Below are 21,068 nucleotides of genomic sequence, written 5' to 3' on the forward strand. Positions count from 1 at the left end.
TATATGCATCCAAAAAAAAAACAAGGGATGCATTTCTCAAAAGAGGTATGCAGCTGGCCATCAACATTTGTGGGTTTCCCTTTTGCAGATTTGAATATTTATAGATTTGATTATTATATTCTTTCTAGGAATTTCAAGGTTCTTCAGTATGACTGTATGGCCAATTTCTGCCAGAAGATGACTATAAAAATGCACCAGAGAACCTAGAGATTACTAGAGAGAACCCTTCCTTAGGCATTCGTAGGTCCTTCAGTGCGATTGAATGGTCAATGTCCATCAGAAATTGAACAAAGTTGTTTTGGAAGACCTAGAGATCCCTAGAATGGTGTTCTCTCAGGTTAATATTTGTGGTTTTTATTTGAAGTTTTCCACTCTTGGGAGGGCCGTATCTTTCAATCCCAGTGAGTGCAGAAGGCTAATCGTAGATCGCATATGGTAATATATAAATGAACCACCTTGAAGACTAAGATCTTCTGGGGAGGCCCTGCAGTTGGTGGGGACGAGATACAGGGATACAGGGCCTTCTCAGTGGTGGCCCCTCAGTTGCAGACCTTCCTCCCTAGTGAAACAAGATCAGCCCCCTCCATCCCGACCTTCAGAAAAAAAAACGTGGATGTGGGACCATGCTTTCAGATAGTGCAATAAGTGAATAGGGAATTATGCAATGACAACTGGAACAGCCTCGGACTATGATAATGCATTTTGTGGTTTCAATAATTGATTTTAATGTTTGATATGTTTTTAGCAGTTGGTTGTATATATTTATTTGTTGGATGTATGTTTGTATATGCATTGAATTGTTGCCTATATATATGTGAGCAGCTCTGAGTCTCCTTCAGGGTGAGAAGGGCAGGTTACAAATATAGTAAGTAAGTAAGTAAGTAATAAATAAATAAATAAATAAATAAATAAATGCAAATATAGAAATAATTATTACATTCAAACATAAAATGGATGTTTCACCATGGTGCTATCTGATTGATCCCTATTAACTAGTGGCTTAAACTCCCTGCTTCTTCCCTTCTTACAGTTCTTGATCTTTCAGATTGACCTGGTCTGAACTCAAAGAAAGGATGTCTTCAAATTAAAGACTGTCTTCTGAGATGTAAGACAGATAGCCACTTTATCCCACCAGATACACTATCCTTGACATCCAGCTTCACATCAGGCATCTCACCACAGTGCTAAAGATTTCCAGAAAGTTGTTCAACATTGTGTATGGTTCTTGGAAAGTTGGTGCCCACATGACACCCAAAGAAAATCAGACCTTGTTCCCATTTCTTGGTCAGGATTAAATCATGGACATGTGTCTTCTAAAATCTCTAAAAAATACAACAATTTAAAAAATGTTAATTATATTCATTTGGAGTTTTCGATTTGTTTCCAGTTTTTAAATGCCTCATTTAAGATTTCAGTAGTTATCAACACATTATTTGCTATCTTTAACCAGACCAGCAGTTTATTCAGACAACTTGTTATCGACACAAGAAGTGATACTCTCACCACATGGATGGAGCTTTCTTTCAGGTGAAGGTTCATGCTCTTAGGAAATGTATTGATAAACTATTTTAAGCAATGTGTGTGTTAAGCTAACATTTGTTGAAAGCTTCAAACAACTAGTGATCCTTTGACTGATGGGGCAGTCTGGATTCATGCATGGACAAGGAAGGGAAATGGGCCAAATGAACCACACATGGATGAGGAGGCCAAAAACAGTTTAAACCATTTTAGAAAGAAAAACTGGGAAAGGTTGCCATAATCTATAACTCAAGATCAGTGGTTCCCAACCTTCTTTGGACAAGGGACCATTTGACCAGTGACCACTTTGACCAGGGACCACATGAACAGGGACCACTTTGATCAGGGACCACTTGATCAGTGACCACTTTGACCAGGGACCACTTTGATCAGGGACTACATGAACAGGGACCACTTTGACCAGGGACCACTTGACCAGTGACTACTTTGACCAGGGACCACATGAACAGGGACCACTTTGATCAGGGACCACATGACCAGTAACCCCTTTGACCAGGCACCACTTTGATCAGGGACCACTTGACCAGGGATCACTTTGACCAGGGACCACTCTCCAACATTAGTACCAAAAGGGTTATGAATCAGTTTTTTGTCAACTTTAGATTTGGTTTAATTATTTGGGGTGCTGATTCAGAAAATTACATTGTACAGACCACATCAGCTCTAGCTTCTGATACAGAACATATGCCATCCAGTAGTCATCATCTGTTCATCCACAGAAAACCATATTTTATAATCTAGAGCTAATGTGGTAGTAGTAATCTTTTGTAGGTAGTCAGCTTCTCCCCTTGCAACATCCCCGTTACCTCACCGTTGTCGTGTGGTTTTGAAGCCGTGCACCATATTTTCGTTCTTGCGGACCACAGGTTGGGAACCACTGCTCAAGATGATAATGAATCAAGTCAATGCCAGGCAGCTCAATACATTCTATCTAGATTCTTTATAGCCATTGTATAGCAATATATTCCTTAAATGTCATCATCTTTATATTCTGTTACTGACACGGAAAGAGTAACAAAACATAATGCAGTTCTGACTGAAATCTGCTCCAGAGATTTATTTTAATCACAGAAAATTCTTTCAATTGTCAGCTAATGTTATGGTTGTATTCCAACTTTACTCAGAATAAGTTTTATTGAACCCAGGGAAAGTACATGAATAGTCATGTATAGTATTGTATCATGGGCTGGGGAAGAGTAGTGAATCGGACATAGATTTGGCAATCACGACAGTAAATCATTTTAAGCAAATGAAATCTACATATGTTTTAATGCAAAATCCATTAATTTAACTGTATGTGTGCAATTGCTTTCAGGTAACCTTTTGACTTGGATGGATGGATGGTATCCTTGAAGTAACTGGCTTGACTCTGAAGGAGCTGGGGGAGGTGACGGCCGACAGGGAGCTCTGGCATGGGTTGGTCCATGAGGTCACGAAGAATTGGAAGTGACTGAACGAATGAACATCACAACCTTTTGACTTATGGAAATCTTACGAATTTTAATAGGGTTTTCTTGACAAGTTACAAATTGAATCTACTCAAAATGTGACCAATAAGGACTTCATCCTAACATTAACTCTATGTAGGATTTTTGATTATCACTCTTAACAGCCTAAGGTACATTAATCTTGTTCAGATGCCACCTTTCCTCCCAAATCAGAAGTTGACAATAGTAATAGGGCCAATCCAAATTGGGATTATCCTTGGGCCTTCTGAAGTGGTCCCCACGAGAGACTAAGGTAGGTGGAGGGACACAGTACCCATGGCGTATGCATGTTTGAAGTGCTTTGTCAGTCATCACCTACGAACTTGCATCTTGTACTGATAGTAATATAGTATTATATAGTATTTCCCATTTACACAGAATGGCACGCAAAGTGGCATATATGGGAATAAGGGCAACTCTATGCATCTTCGTTATAGACAACAAGTGACAGAAATAAACCCTAAATCTGCTACAGGCAGGAGGCAGAGGCTAGAGTGAGATCTCTTGCAAGGAACAGGCGAGTGTTTGAGTGACACATGGGTCTGTGGACTCCAGGCTTCCTCTCCCCTACTCCCCCCTCCCTCAAGCCAACCATCCTCCTGGCTTCTCCCTCTCAAGTCAGCAAAAATACCTTCTCTCCGCAGAAGGCAATATGCGAGTTGGTGGCTGAGGTGATGTCAGCGCCAGTCACCCAATGGGGACCCACCGACAATGTCCGAGGATCTGGACCCCAGGCTGCCTCATAAGGACGTGTGCCAGCCTCAGAGCTCGGTGAAGGCTTCTGTACGAGGACGGGTCGTGTGGGCTTTCCCTCCATCGTTGGATACTGTGTGCCAAGGACCATGGTCTGCTGAGAAGGAGGAGGAACTCAAAGGGGGCACGAGTGACACTCCGTTGACCATACTGTTGGGGAGCAGCAGAAGCAGGCCAAGGCAAAGAGGGGAGAACATCTTTCAACACAGCAACGGGGCAGCTGTGTTAGGGCAACAATGGAGAACGCCCACGCCAAAACAGGGGAAGAGTGCCTGGCTTACTTTGGAGTGAATGAGCATTCAGGGCTCTCTCCTGAGCAGGTGAAGAAGAACCTGGAAAAATATGGACACAATGGTAAGTGCCCTTCGAAGCCACTGTCCTCTTGGTACCCAAATGGCCAGGTGCCAGGGTGCAGAAAAGGGCAGAGGGAGGTACGGAAGGGAGGGAGGCAGATGGACAGCTGGCAGAAAGGATGGATGGATGTGGAAAGATGGACCCAAAGGAAAGCAGGGATGATCACCCAGGAGCTGATGAACACAAATGCATGGATTATAGACGCAAAAGATGGATGAACAGAAGGAGAGAAGATGGGAGGGAAAGTTCCAATGCATCTCAAAGAATGATCATTACATAGTCACTAGAAGAAATGAAAGAAGGACAGAGAGAAAGAGTTGGACAAGACTTTGGAGTTGACCATAGAAAGTGAACTGGGTTAGAGACAGAAGCAATAGCAAAGAAAGGGCGCACTGAAGATCGCAAGCTTCGGGGAGCAGGGGGGAGGAAGCCGGCCGGGGACAGGGCAGCTGCTGCTTTGCTAAGAATAACCCAGTAATTCCCTTTGGTATGAACTAGATATCAAAATTGCTGATGGGCAACTTATAGGAGCAGCCGGGAGATCGAGGGGAGGGAGAGGGCAATGTTGATAGTCCATAACTACAAGAGAAGCTGTTTCAAGGCAAGGTAGATCCAAGAAAAGGATTTCCTTGGGGAACGTGGGCTTAGTTACAAAGGTCATGGTTGTGGCATATGTAGGGGTCATTATGGGCATGAAAGTCTTCCTTTGAGGTGTATAGCATCCTACCAAAGATGCAAGGAATGGAATATCAAGGGCTGTGTAGATTCTCTATTTTCCCATGTACAACACCTTATTGAAGGAAATGATGGGCCGAAGTGCTGGACACACCAGTAGGAATGTGGTTAGAATATGACGGGATTGTGTGCACCTATGCCCTTGCCATTATACTTCTGTTCTGAGTGTGAGAGACCTGCTTATGTTCTACACCTTGTGGAGTCCTTTCCACAAAACCCTTCTGCCCTAAACTTGATTCTTCAACAGTAGTGTGGGCCCAACTGCATCTTTCAAAATTATGTCCCATAAACGACCCCTCAGCGCTACAGTTCTGTCCCATGCTTCCTTTATAACCAATCCTAGGAACCTAAAATGAGCCCATGCTTTACTTTGAACAGTTCTGCTCAGATCCCAGATATTCACCTTGAGTTCTATATGGGAAGTCGACCGCTTTGTAAACGCATTCATGCAGCTTTTAACTCTAGATCCCTCTGTTTGCAATTTTGCCTGACAAGTAATCATAACAGTCATTATTCTAACCATCTATTCTCTCCTTTTCTTTTCTCTCTCCATATGCTGCCTTCAAAACTCTCAGAACTCCCAGCTGAAGAAGGTGAGTCCCCCCAACACATATGTGGAGAGGGATTGGGAGGTGTTGGGAAACCACTCCGTAGCCTGATCTGCTCCGGGCCAAATTATTTTTGCTGACTTTGTTGAATGACAACTATGACTGCCATGTTTGACCTGAAGCTTTAGGCTTTGAGACTTCTTGGGGTCTCTAAGGCAAGGATTTAGAATCAAGGTTATGTTCTACCAAGCCCTGGAAGTTGTGCTGTTTGGTTTGCTCCCAACCATATAAATAAAGTTTTCTTCAAAGCTAAGGAAGCAATCTGCCATACTCCATCACCTGAATTACCAGGTGACCATTAGTTTCCTAGTGTCCTTATAGCTTTCAAGGCCTTAGCATCAGAACACCAGCCAATCCTACCAATGATCTAGTAGGGCAGTGGTTCTCAACCTGTGGGTCCCCAGGTGTTTTGGTCTACAACTCCCAGAAATCCCAGCCAGTTTACAAGCTGTTAGGATTTCTGGGAGTTGAAGGCCAAAAACATCTGGGGACCCCAGGTTGAGAACCACTGTAGTAGGGCATTGAGGTGTGACCTCATTGAGCACCTCAAGGATCCCAGTCAGTACTTGAGGTGCTGCTGAGCTGCCCATGGAGAATATGGACAAGTTGAATCTGATCTTGCAGATTCAATTGGGATGATTCCTTGGTGAGTCAAAGATCTTTTTGGAACCCTAAAGGGAGAAAAATCAGCTCAGAATTGGCAAATTGGAATTGTGATGCAGGAATGGGGAAAGAATTCAGTACCCGCCATAACCTAAAGGTATCAGATCCTGTCTGATCTTAGAAATTAAGCAGGATCAGCCCTGAGTAGTACTTGGTGGTTGCTTCAGGCTTGGTTTCAGAGGAATGAAATGACAAACCACACCTGAGTATTCCTTGCCTAAGAAAACCCTATGAAATTCATGGGGTCACCATAAGCCAACAGTCAACTTAAAGGGATGTACACACCCACAACTTTCCCCATAAACTTTCCTCCTGAAGTTATGTTATGGGGTTTTCCTAATGTATAAAATTATCAAAGAAACGTCCCAAGGATCAGACATCCCAGCAATACTCAGCTAACCCTTGTCCAAAAAAACTCAAAACGAACCTATCTTTGGGGTCCAGTGTAGGTGACTCTGGGTACAGCATCTCTATTTCCCTAGTTATTCATCCCTTCTACTCCAACTCAGAAACTGAGCAGGGCAGACCACGTTCTTCTCCCTTGTTCTCTGCTTCCTCTACTGAGGCTTTCATTTCACCTTGTTTTGATTTTCAGGCAAAACCATTTGGGAGCTGGTGGTGGAACAATTTGAAGACTTGCTTGTGAGAATCCTACTACTTGCAGCCTGCATCTCCTTCGTAAGTGTCTGCGGTCTTTGAGGCTGAGCAAATCTAGATTAATGGTTGTATACTGAAGAGGGTGAAAATTCTTGGTGCAAAGTGCTGAAGGAAGGCATACAGTTTGGAAGTATGTGGAGAATACAGACATGGTGAGCCTCATTGTAGGCAAGATACTATATAGGGTGCCTATTGGTCATAGTATTAATTGTTGGTGGGAAACACTAGTGTTTTCTGGCCTATATTGGAGACCTCATGAACCTGGGTTGATTTTAGCTGCATAATATGAAGAGTCATGGCCTACAATGGTAAGGCCTCACCTATGTCAAAGAGAGGAAACCATAGTAGCATATATAGACGAGGTTCACATGTATTATTGGAGGAATTAATGAGTGCCTAATTTAACTCAGGGTTTAGGCAAAGTAATTTGACTCAGTGAGTCATCTGACTCAGATTTGGCAAGTGCCCTTCGTACCTATACACTGGACCACATATGTCAAACAAAAGGCCCACGGGCCGAATCTGGCCCACCCCACTATTTTATGTGGTCTGTCAGACTGTCAATGCCAGGGCAACATAGTTAGATTTATACAGTCTTAGAATTATAAACGGATCTTTGAAGGCAACCATAAGGCTGATGTGGCCCTCAGTGAAAATCAGTTTGACACTCCTGCACTAGACTGTATTTTTCCTCCTTGCCTACTATTTAAATTCAAGTGTGCTCAAATTAAAGGTGTATATTCAGAGCAAGAGCTGCATGGAGTTATATGTATTTGTCCCACATTCAAGCTTGGCTTGCTGTTGCCTACACACAGTGGATTTAACAGAACTGCTGACACATGAAATCAGCAGTCTGTCCCTCTGAATTTAAAGACTATCTACCTTCTATTGAAATGTTTTAGAATGTCATATGTTCACTTATTTAATTAGATTATGCTTCTTTCCTTCTTAAAATGGGATAAAATAGTTTTGGTACAGTGGGGGTAATGAAATCCCTTGTAAAAAAACCCTAATTGGTGCAAATTTAGAATTATTTCCTCATTAATTCCAGTAGACCAGTGATTCCCAACATTTTTTTGACAAGGGACCACTTTGACCAAGGACCACTTGACCAGGGACCACTCTCCAACATTAGTACCAAAAGGGTTACAAATCAGATTTTGGTCAACTTTAGATTTGATTTGGTTATTTGAGGTGCTGATTCAGAAAATTCTATTGGATAGACCACATCGGCTCTAGTTTCCAATATAGAACTCATGCCATCCAGTACTTTTCATCTGCTCGCCCACAGAAAACCATATTTAATAAGCCTCGGCACTATAAGAAGGTTTTGTGAGTCCAGTCACTTTCATTGCAATGGTGTAGTAATGATGAGGCTGTGAACCATATTTTAGTTCTTGTGGACCACTGGTGGTCCACGGACCACAGACTGGGAATTATGCTGTAGACTAAGGTTTACTTACGGTGTAGAATTAGTGCAGTTTAACACCACTTTAACTGCCATGGCTCAATACAATAGAATTACAGAAGTTATAGTTATAATCCATAGCACTGAGCCATAACAGTTAAAATGGCCTGAAACTTTATCAATTCTATAGTGTAGGGTCTCCCTTAGTTGCATGTCTAGAGAAGATTGCCTTAACAAAATGTGGGCCATGTGCTCACTGGTCACATTATTGATTTCTGTGTCCACCCTATTCAATACATATAGTAAGGTCAGTTAGGAGACAAGGATATCCCTGACCTTTAGTTCATTGGCAACAGAAGTTGGGGTTTCTTTCCCCAAAGCCTTGATACCTGAGATGCACTCCTCTTGCAGCAAGATACCAAATCCTTCAAGAGCACATGGCCTAGCTCAGCAACAGGAGGTCGCTGTAAAGGTCATCATTAATAGCTTCGTTCTCATGTAGCCTCAGTCCTACATTTCCTTCTCAGAAAACTTAAGAACCTTTGAGTCTTCTCAGCCAAGGGGCAGAAGATTTGTGGCAGGGCTAGCCCTAGATATGTTGAGAGAGAGACAAGACGGTGCCTTGTTCCACATTCCACTTGTAGAAGCTGGCAGGACTGCTGGACAAATTTGATGCTAGTGATGGGATAACATCTTCCACTACGCATGAAGGCAGTAGGCCAATTTAAGGGATAAGGATAACTATGGGGTGTGTATAGCTCCATAATCCAATTAATGACTAGAAGAATCAGGAAGAACACTGTGGGACTACTGCTACTACCCCCCTCAACAGCTGCTTCCTGAAACTATTGCTTTACTCAATGGTAAAGCCAACCTACTTGTGTCGAGGTTTGTTCTGGTCCAGTCACCATCCATTTTTATCGTTCACCTCTTCATGCAAATCTACAAGGAATGAGAGGACAAGATGGAATTGCTAGACATGGAGAAACAGGGATTGACTGAATTGCCCCCTTCACAAGACATTCACATGGGGATGACCAAAGGCAGGGAGAACAAGATGTGGATGATCTAGTGCAATGGTTCTCAACCTGTGGATCTCCAGGTGTTTTGGCCTACAGCTCCCAGAAATCCCAGCCAGTTTACCAGCTGTTAGGATTTCTGGAAGTTGAAGGCCAGTATCTGGGGACTCACAGGTTGAGAACCACTGATCTAGATCCACCATTTACCGGTATTTCTATTTTAATGCCTGGGCTTCAAGCTTTCTCCTTCTACAAGTACAACTAAACAGCAGTCAGCTAAGGAACATTCATACCCTTTCTTGTTGGCTATGTGGACATAATGTTCCCAGTGATTATTTTAAAAGTGACACACAAAACCAGAGACAGGAAATACACAACTTTCCAGGTGTTTTTGGACTGCAGCTTCCATAATCCCTCACCATTGGTTGTACTGGCAAGAACTCATGGATGAGTCAAACACTGGTTGACAGGTTGTCAACTCAACAGAACGGATTTGGGGCACTAATTGAACACCACCCTTTGGCAATGACTCCATAATAAATCCTGGACATAGCAAGAGTAGATGATAAGATTGATGCTGCATCCCACAATATCTCATAAGCACACAAGTTGAATTTCTATAATGCATACCCACATGCATATGCTGTCCCCTTCAGACCCACACACTTAATTTGTGTTGCACATACGCCTTCCGATCACATGTTAAGCTATCTGTATCCAGTTGTTGCACACTTGTGCCTGCCTGCGCTCTTACACAACATCCATATGCTCAGACAAACCGGGGCCCTTTGCATCGGCGCTCTCAGGTTTCGTGGGATCAACTTACATGCTTCATCTTGTACACATGCAAAGCCCAGGCTGGCTTCAGCTGTCTTTAGATTCCAAATGTCAAGAAGAATCAAAAGGCATATGTGACCCCCAGAGGGATAAGAAGAATGGGGGGAAGCAGAGAGGGAAGGCAGAGCCAAGAATCCCAAGTGGGAAATGAGTAAGAGCTATTTCTGAGCAAAATGGAGGTTTAGGATCCATCTTTCCATCTCTCGTCCACTACTTCAGATTTAACCACGCATCTCTTCTCTTGGCAGGTGTTGGCCTGGTTTGAAGAAGGCGAGGAGACTGTCACAGCCTTTGTGGAACCATTTGTCATCTTGCTGATCTTGATTGCCAATGCCATTGTTGGAGTATGGCAGGTAAACAACCTATCCAACAAACACACTAAAAGAAGCATTGATGACATTCTTTGTAATGCTTCCTATACACCATTAGAATCATAGAGTTGGGAGACCATGTGGGCAATCTAGTCCAACCCCCTGCCATGCAGGAAAAGCACAATCAAAGTACCCCTAACGGATGGTCATACAGCCTCTGTTTAATTACTCAGTGTTGTCATTAAGTTGGTGTTATCATCACCATATTGCTATGTCTGAATAGAGACTTGCTTCAAGCAGGAAGGAGATATAAGACATACAAGGACCTAAAATGTAGGATTAGACACCAATGCTTATTTACTTGCTTTTGAGGAAAGGGAGTGGTATGGTTATGAAGAAATGTCCTTTTCTAGGTGGGCAGAGAAGACAAATGACAGTCTTCAAAATGTCTTAGCTATTGTTCTCTTCTACTTTCAGGAAAGGAACGCTGAGAATGCCATTGAGGCTCTAAAGGAGTATGAGCCTGAGATGGGCAAAGTATATCGGTCTGACAGGAAGTCTGTGCAGAGAATAAAGGCCAGGGATATGGTTCCTGGTGACATTGCAGAGGTGGCAGGTAAGTGCCAGATTGAGATGTAGTATTAAAGAAATGAGGAGTGAAGAAAACTGAACAAAGAATGCGTACCAATGCCAAGGAGATGCTGGGGCATCTCAAAGCAATTGTCACAGGTGGCTGGTCCAAGGTGGCCTACTAGCCCACCCTTGCCCTTTGCACCCACAATTGAAGCATTAAGAATGATGTCACTAAAGATGATAAAGGTTAACATTCAAAATAGCTGTCCTCAAATGAACAAACACCATCAACTGTAGATGTTCCCTCTTGAAGGGCCATCCAGGAAAGAAACCCTTACGGTCAATTAAATCAGAAGAAGGTATCACAGTGTTTCCTTCTTCTCTGCTTTCTAGAAAGAATGTAATATTTTTCCCTGTGCTCAAGCAAAAACACTTTGTGCACATATTCCACCATAAAGAGGTGCTGGTAGACTACTGAGATCCCATCCTGTGGAATCCTGGATTTTCCAGTTTAGTGAGGAGGACTTCAAATTCTCAGCTTTAAGCCCTCAGCACCTTCAAATCCCTCAATTCTGGAGGATGTTGTTAAAATCTGTGTAGTGTGAAAGGCCCCCATATCTACATTTATTATGTTGACATAATGGTTGATCTGGATATAGGTCTGGACTGCATAGATGCATGCTTTATCTGCCACTAACAATGAGGGACCGATAAAGGTTGAACGATGGAGGACAGTTGTGTTCACATTACGGATTTGGTATGTTCATCCACCTTAGCATTGAACAAAGGAGTACTCTTTTCTAAGCTATGCTAGGATAACTATAGACTGTGTGGCATGAAATTACTTTCTGTGGTTACAATAAGTAAATGGAGAGAGGAGAAGAAAGAGAAGGAGAAGGCGGCATTCTTTATGTAAGAGGAAGTTGAGAATTGATATTCCATTTGGGGAAACACCAGGTGGTCTTTTTATTGTTTGGAGTTTACACAATTAGTTTGGTGAGTATCGGTCAGACATGATCAGGGCAAGGAAGGGACCAAGATCTGAAATTTGGAAAATATAAAATAATGTATTTTTACAGCATTTGAATTTCTCATTTTTAGAAAATCAGTGTCCACTGAGGTTTCCCCACCCTTTTTGACCTTCTAATGGAGCTAACCCTGGCCAGTGCTGGTCAACAAGAGCTTGCCCAACATTAAGCCCAAAGCTTGTGGGGAGGATTCTAGGCATTGTTGCCCATAAAAGTATATTTCTAAAGCTCTGAGATGGACAGTTTCTCCTTTCAGTTCAGCTGATTTCTCCCTTTAAATGGGATATGTCAGTGTACATGTGTGAAAGGTAGATTATGTGTATGTGTGAAAGGTAGATTATCAGCAAGTCAGGTATCTCCACTCCATAATCATTTTGGAAAAAAGCAATTCCAAAGTCAACTGACTTCAATCTATTTCCAGAAAATTAGAGGTATGGGGGAATTTCCTGGCATCCCTCAATCTTTGCAATCCTTAAGAATGTTCCAGCAGAAAAACCTTCATTCCTAAACCGTGTAGTTGCGCTCCTTGGCACTGTAAAAACCAACCAAATGCATGACATTAGACTGAAGTGTCAGTTACCAGAGATCTGTGGGGAGTTCCATATGTGCTCGGACGGTGGCCTGCTTCAACCCTGAACTCACAGGGGGCAATGAGATGCTGCTTCAGCAAAATGTTTACGGCTCACCCATCCCTCCTCCTCCTCCTCCTGCCTAGCCCTGCCTGTCCCTCCATCAAGTAGCTTGTTTACTCCTTGGGCTTGGCCTGTCTTGACCCAAGAGCGGAGGCAGAGAAGGAGAGTGAAGGGGGATGTTTTGGGAACAGACCGTCCCCTTGGAGGTTGTGGGCTGGAGGTGGAGCAGTGAAAACAGAGCCCTGAGGAATCCCCTTCAGCTGCACTTACGGGGAACAGCTGTCCTCCAGGCTAGGCTGGCAGCCAATTTGTTCCCTCCCTCCGCTCTGAATTAATTTAATTCAAAGATCATTTGCTCCCAGGGCAAGTTGCACAGGTGTTTCCAAAATATAAAGGGCACTCAGCCACCCACTATCCTGCTGCAGTCCCTCGTGGGATGGGACAGCCTCCCACAAAGGACTCACAATTTCCTTTCTCTCTATCTCTCTCTATATATATATTTATGGGTTTCGTGTGCATTTGTGAGAGAGATGATCCCTGGCTCACTTAGCAAAAAAGGAGAAAATAAATTCCCCAAATAGAGGACTCACATTTGCCTAACATTTGTGCATAAGCTCATTTGCTATATATAGATGCACATTTAGTGATAATTCAGTAATAAATAATGGAACCCCCGGTGGCGCAGTGGGTTGAACCACTGAGCTGCTGAACTTGCTGATCGAAAGGCCACAGATTCGAATCCAGGGAGCAGCATGAGCTCCCACTGTTAGCCCCAGCTTTTGCCAAACTAGGAGTTTGAAAACATGTGTAACGTAAGTAGATCAATAGGTACTGCTCTGGCGGGAAGGTAATGGTGCTCCATTCAGTCATTCTGGTCAGATGTCCTTGGAGGTGTCTATGGAGAAAGCTGGTTAATTGGCTTAGAAAGGAGATGAACACCAATCCCCAGAGTTGGACACGACCGCACAATGTCAGGGGAAACCTTTACCTTATCTTGGTAATAATTGCTGTACAGTAATTCTCACCATACAAAGAAAAAACTTTGACTAGATAAAGATTTGTGGATCTGCTCAGGCTGCTGTTCAGGTGCTAACCTTGAGTCAACGTGTTCAATGCTTTGACCTCTTTTCAGTTTTATGGTTGCCTTGGACTCAACAACCCTTCCGAAATAGGATAAGTGGAAATCTGACCCCGCAGCAGGCCTGCTTGCTTCTTATTTAGGATTTCACCAAGTCCCTGCTTTTATCCTCATCGAAATGGGAAAGTCTTTCTTAAATAGAAATATAAACATCTCATTAAAGATGCTTTTGCATTAGTTTGCGTGCATATGCATACACATACACACTTTTTAAAACTGAACTAAACTTAGGAATATTTTAAAGACAAGTTCCAGAAAGTTTTAAGGACTCCTTCTTTCTGGGACACTGAAGTAGGAAGTATGTTGCTCCCTCTGGTTCCTATTAATTTGATCACATTTCTCAATTTTACTTCTCACCTGCTTAGTTTAATACTTTTCTACCATACTGTTGAGTAAAAATTTGGGTAGTTGAGAAATGTTGGATTTAGAAAACGATAGCAATAAGGAAATCTTATTTAACTGTCTTGCCACAGCAGTGAGGATTATGTACGCAAGGAACTGGAGGAGTAAAGAAATGCCCACAACGGAGGACTGGCAAAACAAAATATTGGAAATAATGGCAGACTTACATATTGGATAACACCAAATCAGGGCATACCAAAACGACAAATGGATTGGGACCTAGTAAAAGACTATTTTAGAAGACTCAAAATGGAACTTATAATCTAAAGGTAGAAAGTGAGAATAGAATATAAAAGAAAAAAAGCTTGCGAGATAAGGACGGTAAGAAAGGGAAAGCAGAAGAGTTAGAAAAAGGATAGATTAAATACCTAGAATAATAATAATAATAATAATAATAATAATAATAATAATAACTTTAGAAGTAGGATAGGGTAAATACCTAGATTAATAATAATAATAATAATAATAATAATAATAATAAAAAAACTTTATGTATATATTGCTCCATCTCCCTGAGGGGACTCAGAGCGGTTCCCAAGTAACATCACAAAACATACAGAGTAAAAACAACATAACCATAAGATTAACAATCAAAATATAAGCATAAAAATTGTGGTCATAACACACATATATTAACAGTAATCCTGCCTGTTCAAAGCAATTAAAAATTTAAAAGGCCGGGCCAAGATTATATAACCACACAAGGAAGATGGAAAACACCTACTGAGGAGTGGATGGAAGTCAACCCACTTTATTCTTCTTCTTTCTCTCTATTTTTTTTTAGATGGACTTCTAAAATATTTTTAGATGTCATTTTCTCTCTCCTTTTTTCTTCTTTTCTTCTTCTCTTTTCTCTATGTCTTTTCAACTTTTATCAAACTGTAAAACTTTGCTATATTGCATCAATAAAAATTATAATAAAAAAGAAAGAAATGGCACTTTAGAAAAATGTTAGAATGTAAACCAGTAGCCCTCTTAATCTAACATTAAGGCCAGAGAGTTTTCCTCTTCCTCCTGCCTAAACTAGAATAATAGAATCATAGAATTGGAAGAGACCTCGTGGGCCATCCAGTCCAACCCCCTGCCAAGAAGCAGGAAAATCGCATTCAAAGCATCCCCGACAGATGGCCACCCAGCCACTATTTACTACTCATAGTATAGAGGCTAAATTTCCAATTATGGCAAATAACAAACTCCCTTACCAACATCTCTTTTCTATGGCCCATTATTTTATTTTCTCCCTTTTAACAGCTGACAAAATGCAAAAGGAAGGAGATATGGCTTCCGTGAGTTGCATAAAAGTCTGACTTTTCTCATGGCAAAAAATTATCTCTTCCAAACGCAGCCCTTCTGCCCTCATTTGTAATTGGTCTCCTGCTAGCAGATACCACAATATTCATTTGGGAGGGAATTTCACAGGTTAATAATACACATTGTGGAGAAGTCAAGGGCCATGTGCTCCCAGGGTGGATAAATTGAGAAAGAGATAATTCTGAGAAGGGATCCATGCAGCTTGGGTGCCAACTATGTGCAACCATCTGATAATAATGACAATATTGTTATCATTGTTGTTATCTGATGATGATGACAATGATTTTAAATGCGCTGGCCAAGCAGTTTTAGCATCTCCTTTGGAGATGGAAGACCATAGGTTTTACCACTTCTCTCCCAGTCTGACCTGGCCTCAAGTTTGCCTCCCTGCAAAGGGACCCATGACCTCTCCATCTCCTTGAAGGAGAGAAGGCAACCCGGTGGCCGATGGTCCCCAACGACCGGCTTCGCCTTGTATGGACACTGGCAGGCAGCTGGTGATGCCTCGGGAATGTGATGAGGCAGGCAAGGAGGGAGCGAGAGAGACACTTAATGCGCTGGTGGAAAAGCGAGCTGGGGTGCACGGGGACATCTAGGGTTTCTGTGCCCTGTGACATGGAAGAGGGACAGGCCAAGGCCAGGCACATAGGTCGCGGGCAGCACCTCCACAGCATTGCCAGAAGTTAAGAAACAGGGCAAAACACTTCAACTTTCACCCTCTTTGGCCTTTTTTCATTGATCTTATAGGTATATCTCCCCTACACAATGTCTCATAAACAAGACATTTCTCAGGATACTGTTTGTCCAGTCCCCCCCCCCCCCCATGTCAAGAGTGACTTGAGAAACTGCAAGTTGCTTCTGGTGTGAGAGAATTGGCCGTCTGCAAGGATATTGTCCAGGGGATGCCCAGATGTTTTGATGTTTCGCCATCCTTGTGGGTGGCTTCTTTCATGTCCCTGCACAGGGAGCTGGAGCTTACAGAGGGAGCTCAATCTGCTCTTCCTAGATTTGAACTGCTGGCCTGTTGGTCAGCAGTTCTGCCGGCACAAGAGTTTAACTCATTTCACCACCAAGGGCTCCAGTAGCTCCAACCAACAGTCCCTTTCGTGGGATTCTTGTAGGCAGCGTTCTGCCCCATAATCTATTCCAACATAACATTACTGCCAAAATAAATTACTCATCATGGGAAAGCTCTGAGAGCGCAGTGTTGGAAAAGAAAGATGTGATGTGGGCAGGAGCTCATTGGTTTCTTCTATTTGGAAAGTGAGGCATGATTTAGTCTACAATAAAAAGATGGAAGGCTTAGTTTCATGATGTTTGATACATACTGAGAAGAATTTTCCTTGGGGTTCAGCTGGGAGAATTGGAAGAAAGTGACCCAGGTATATAAAAAAACACCACTACTATCCCAGATGAACAGAGTAGTTTAATAATAATAATAATAATAATAATAATCATAATAATGGAGCTCCTGGTGGTGCAACTGGTTAAACCCTCATGCCAGCAGGACTGAAGACCGACAGGCCAGAGGTTCGAATCTGGGGAGAGTGTGGATGAGCTCCCTCTATCAGCTCCAGCTCCCGATAGAGGGACAAGAGAGAAACCTCCCACAAGGATGGTAAAACATCAAAACATCCAGGAGTCCCCTGGGCAACATCCTTGCAGACGGCCAATTCTTTCATACCAGAAGCGACTTGCAGTTTCTCAAGTCGCTCCTGACATGAATAATAATAATAATAATAATAATAATAATAATAATAATAAATAATCTTTATTTTTATCCTGCCACCATCTCACTGAAAAGACTCGGGGCAGCTCACAAAAGCACTCAATACTGCAAACATATAAAATATAGCAAAGTACACAAGCAAAATGACACAATAACAATAAAGTCCACCTAACAAATTACATAAAACTTTGTATAAAACCCCTACCAATTTAAAAGATTCAATGAAATGCAGCATAAAATGATAGGAAGTATTAAACCTCAAACACAAATTTGAATTGCTTGTTTGCTTAGTAAAGTTTTGCACAAATGTGAGTGCCCTTTGAAAAAAGTATATTTGCTTTTGCATTGAACAAAACATGGCATACCAGACTTAATAAGTATTTAGAGAAAAGTAATCTCGAGAAGCCACATTTCTACACATCCTTAATAGTATATGCAGTGAGCTGACACTGATTTTGATTTTAATTTATTCTAATTAATTTAATTCACTTCTAGAATGTTACAGTGTATCTATAAGAGCTGCAGTGACACAATGGGTTAAGCCCTTGTGCCGGCTGAACTGCTGACCTGAAGGTTGGTGGTTTGAATCTGCAAGATGGGGTGAGCTCCCATCTGTCAGCTCCAGCTTCCCATGCAGGGAAATGAGAGAAGCCTCCGACAGGATGGCAACACATCTGGCTGTCCCTTGGGCAATGTCCCCACAGATGGCCAATTCCCTCACGCCAGAAGCGACTTGCACTTTCTCAAGTTGCTTCTGACACGATAAAAATAGGGTATCTATTGAATCTGGGGATTGGTAGTTTCTTGAAGTATTTAGAAGTCCTTTTGAACAGGCTCTGGTGCCTTACCAAACTATAAATCGCAGGAATCTGTAGGATGCAACAACAGCCATTACAGGGGTCTCAATTTGCTAAAATTATGCAGTGTGACAGGTTCGAATTAGTCCTGTCTTTCAATGTCCACTGAGTGACCTGGATTTAACAAGTGCAAAGGACATGGTTTGCATCTTGCTGGATCCTATTACATTTTATCCCGCTCCCACAGCTGCATAAATATGCTTATCTCTAAGGTCAAATTATAACTTTCTATTGTGCTTTCCTACATACAAAAGTGGATTTATGTGTATGTGGAACTCTCTGCTCCGGAATGTAGTGGAGGCTCCTTCTTTGGAGGCTTTTAAGTAGAGGCTGGATGCCCATCTGTCAGGGGTGCTTTGAATGTGATTTTCCTGCTTCTTGGCAGGGGGTTGGACTGGATGGCCCACGAGGTTTCTTCCAACTCTGTTATTCTATGATTCTATGAAAGCTCATGCTAGCACAAAAACATGATGTTATACCATCATAGTGATGTATTTAGTCCAGTTGGTGCTTCAGCCTTATTGCTTGATGTTGTTCTCCATACATTGAAGTATTGTGAGTAGTTGGGAAAATAATCCATCCTGGAAATAATCTGTTAATGACCTCTTTCCATGTAATAATTCAGTAATTAATTCAGATATCGATATCTGATAGCATTATGTTAACATTTTATTTTGCACATTTGCCCCCCCCCCCCCGTTGTGTTTGATTTTATTATGTTATTTTGCACTGTCTGTTTTAGTTTGTTACATTATGTATTTTGTTGTGTTTAATTTTCTGCTGTTTTTATCTTATTTTGTTGTATTATTTTTGGGCTTGGACTCATGTTAGCCGCCCCAGGTCCCCTTTGGGGAGATGGTGGTGGGGTATAAATAAAGATGATGATGATGATGATTATTATTATTATTATTATCCTCCATTCATTAGTGGGTGCAGTTTGGATGTGATCAGGTTATCCCTTCCTCAAGGATTCTCAAGGAAATCTCTGGCTGAGAGGCCCCAAACAACAGAGAAAATGACTTTTCTAATATGTTTAAACCCTCTTAAACCCCATCTTCTGATTTTTAAAAAAATGTTATTGTATCCTCATAACATTATAGCATGTCCCACGATTGCACCATTTTGTCATTGTAGCGTTGTTATGGAAACTATAGAAAAAAATTAGATAAATCAATTCTGAAATGAGGAGTTTGGCACAAGAGTTGATTATAATACCACTAATGTGGACAAAGGCATATGCAAAATATGATCTTAAAGCCGACAGGGATGCAACAAGAGAGCAGCAACAATCAGCTACTCTCACAAGACTGGCTGGGACAGATTTCAAATGGAATAACATAATGTAAAGAGTAAATTGATAAGGAACCATGTTTTAAATGTGCTACCAATTGTTTTCTTCTTCCACTACTTTCTTATTATGCTGGATTTGATACTGACCTCTGCTGCCCTCTAGTGGCCATCTAAACCAGGTTTTGTCTGGCTCTGATGGTTCTAAATATGGAATACCCTTACAACTGCAAGTTGGTTTTATGGGGTGGAGGGTATGTGCATGTTTAGTCCAAAGTGTGGGAGAGAGACATCATTGGCCCAAGACTCAGGGTTACATTAAGGAGAGCATGGAGCTGCTGATAGGAAGTCATATATGAAGTGACACCTGAACCCTAACCCTAATTTCACAGGGAAGGGAAGCCATATGTGTTGTCGAAGACTTTCATGGACAGAATCACTGGGTTGCTGTGAGTTTTCCAGGCTGTATGGCCATGTTGCAGAAGCATTCTCTCCTGGAGGTCAGAATGCTTCTGAAACATGGCCATACAGCCCAGAAAACTCACAGCAACCCAGAAAGTCATATGCTTTGACAAACAGATGTTGTGTACAACCTGATATTTATTATTTATTTATTTCATGCATTTCTACCCCGCCCTTCCCCCCCCCCCCAAGGGAGACTCAGGGTGGCCTCACACAAGCATCATATGATGCTATCAGCATATAAACAATCAAAAATTATATTTAATATATATATATATAAACATTAAAAACATATACAATTTATTAAACAATAAATTAAACATGCCAATTAAAACCAAATCCAAGTCAGGGTAAATCCAATGTCGCAGATATCCTAAGTTTTCTTTCCAATTGCCGCTGTCCACTAATCAAATGCCAGGTCCCAAAGCCAAGTCTTTAATTGTCTTCTAAAGGACAGGAGGGAGGTGGCCAACCTGATGTCCTTAGCGAGATAATTCCACAGGCAGGGGGCCACTGCCAAGAAGGCCCTGTCTCTCGTCCCCACCAATCGCGTTTGCGAAATTGGTGGGATCGAGAGCAGGGCCTCTCCTGACAATCTTAAGTTTCATGATGGTTCGTAACAGGAGATACGTTCGGACAGATAATCTGGGTCAGAACCGTTTAGGGCTTAAAAGGTTAAAACCAGCACTTTGAATTGTGCTTAGAAGCCAATCGGCAGCCAGTGGAGCTGGTGTAACAGAGGAGTTGTACGCTCCCTGGCTGCCAATCGTTGGACTAATTGAAGCTTCCGAGAGGTCTTCAAAGGCAGCCCCACATAGAGGGCATTGTAGTAGTCTATTTGGGATGTAACAAGATAGAACAATGGTTAAAAATGCGAAAAGCAATGTCCTCTTAGATCTTTATTGTTGTTGTGTGCTTTCAAGCTATTTCCAAGCTATCACAGGATTTTCTTGGTAAGATTTGTTCAAAAGAGTTTTGCCATTGTGTGTTGTTTTTGTGATGTGTGCTGGGGAAAGCATTTGATTTGATTGTACAATGTGCAATGTACAATGTACAATGTGACCGAGTGAAAAAACATAGTGACTAAGATGAACACTTACTTTGGTCTCATAGGTGCCATTCATGGTACAATTGGAGCCCCCGGTGGTGCAATGGGTTAAACCCTTGTGCCAGCAGGACTGCTGACCAAAAGGTCAGCAGTTCAAATCCGGGGAACAGGCTGAGCTCCTGTCTGTCAGCCCCAGCTTCCCATGCAGGAACATAAGAAGCCTCCCACAG

At 42.1% G+C, this 21,068-nt stretch overlaps 1 protein-coding gene across 1 annotated transcript in view; it reads left to right on the forward strand.

The window, feature by feature from the left end:
* Window positions 1-3,771: 3,771 nt before the first annotated feature.
* ATP2A1 (ATPase sarcoplasmic/endoplasmic reticulum Ca2+ transporting 1) overlaps window positions 3,772-21,068 on the forward strand; it is a 43,973-nt gene continuing 26,676 nt past the window's right edge. Inside the window, exons 1-5 of the mRNA XM_060780538.2 lie at window positions 3,772-4,133; window positions 5,444-5,461; window positions 6,735-6,817; window positions 10,309-10,413; window positions 10,849-10,987. Coding sequence (XP_060636521.2) covers window positions 4,016-4,133; window positions 5,444-5,461; window positions 6,735-6,817; window positions 10,309-10,413; window positions 10,849-10,987 — 463 coding nt within the window. The 5' untranslated portion in view covers window positions 3,772-4,015. The remainder of the gene's footprint in view (window positions 4,134-5,443; window positions 5,462-6,734; window positions 6,818-10,308; window positions 10,414-10,848; window positions 10,988-21,068) is intronic.

Source organism: Anolis sagrei, chromosome 6, assembly GCF_037176765.1.
Source record: "Anolis sagrei isolate rAnoSag1 chromosome 6, rAnoSag1.mat, whole genome shotgun sequence".
Taxonomy (NCBI): domain Eukaryota; kingdom Metazoa; phylum Chordata; class Lepidosauria; order Squamata; family Dactyloidae; genus Anolis; species Anolis sagrei.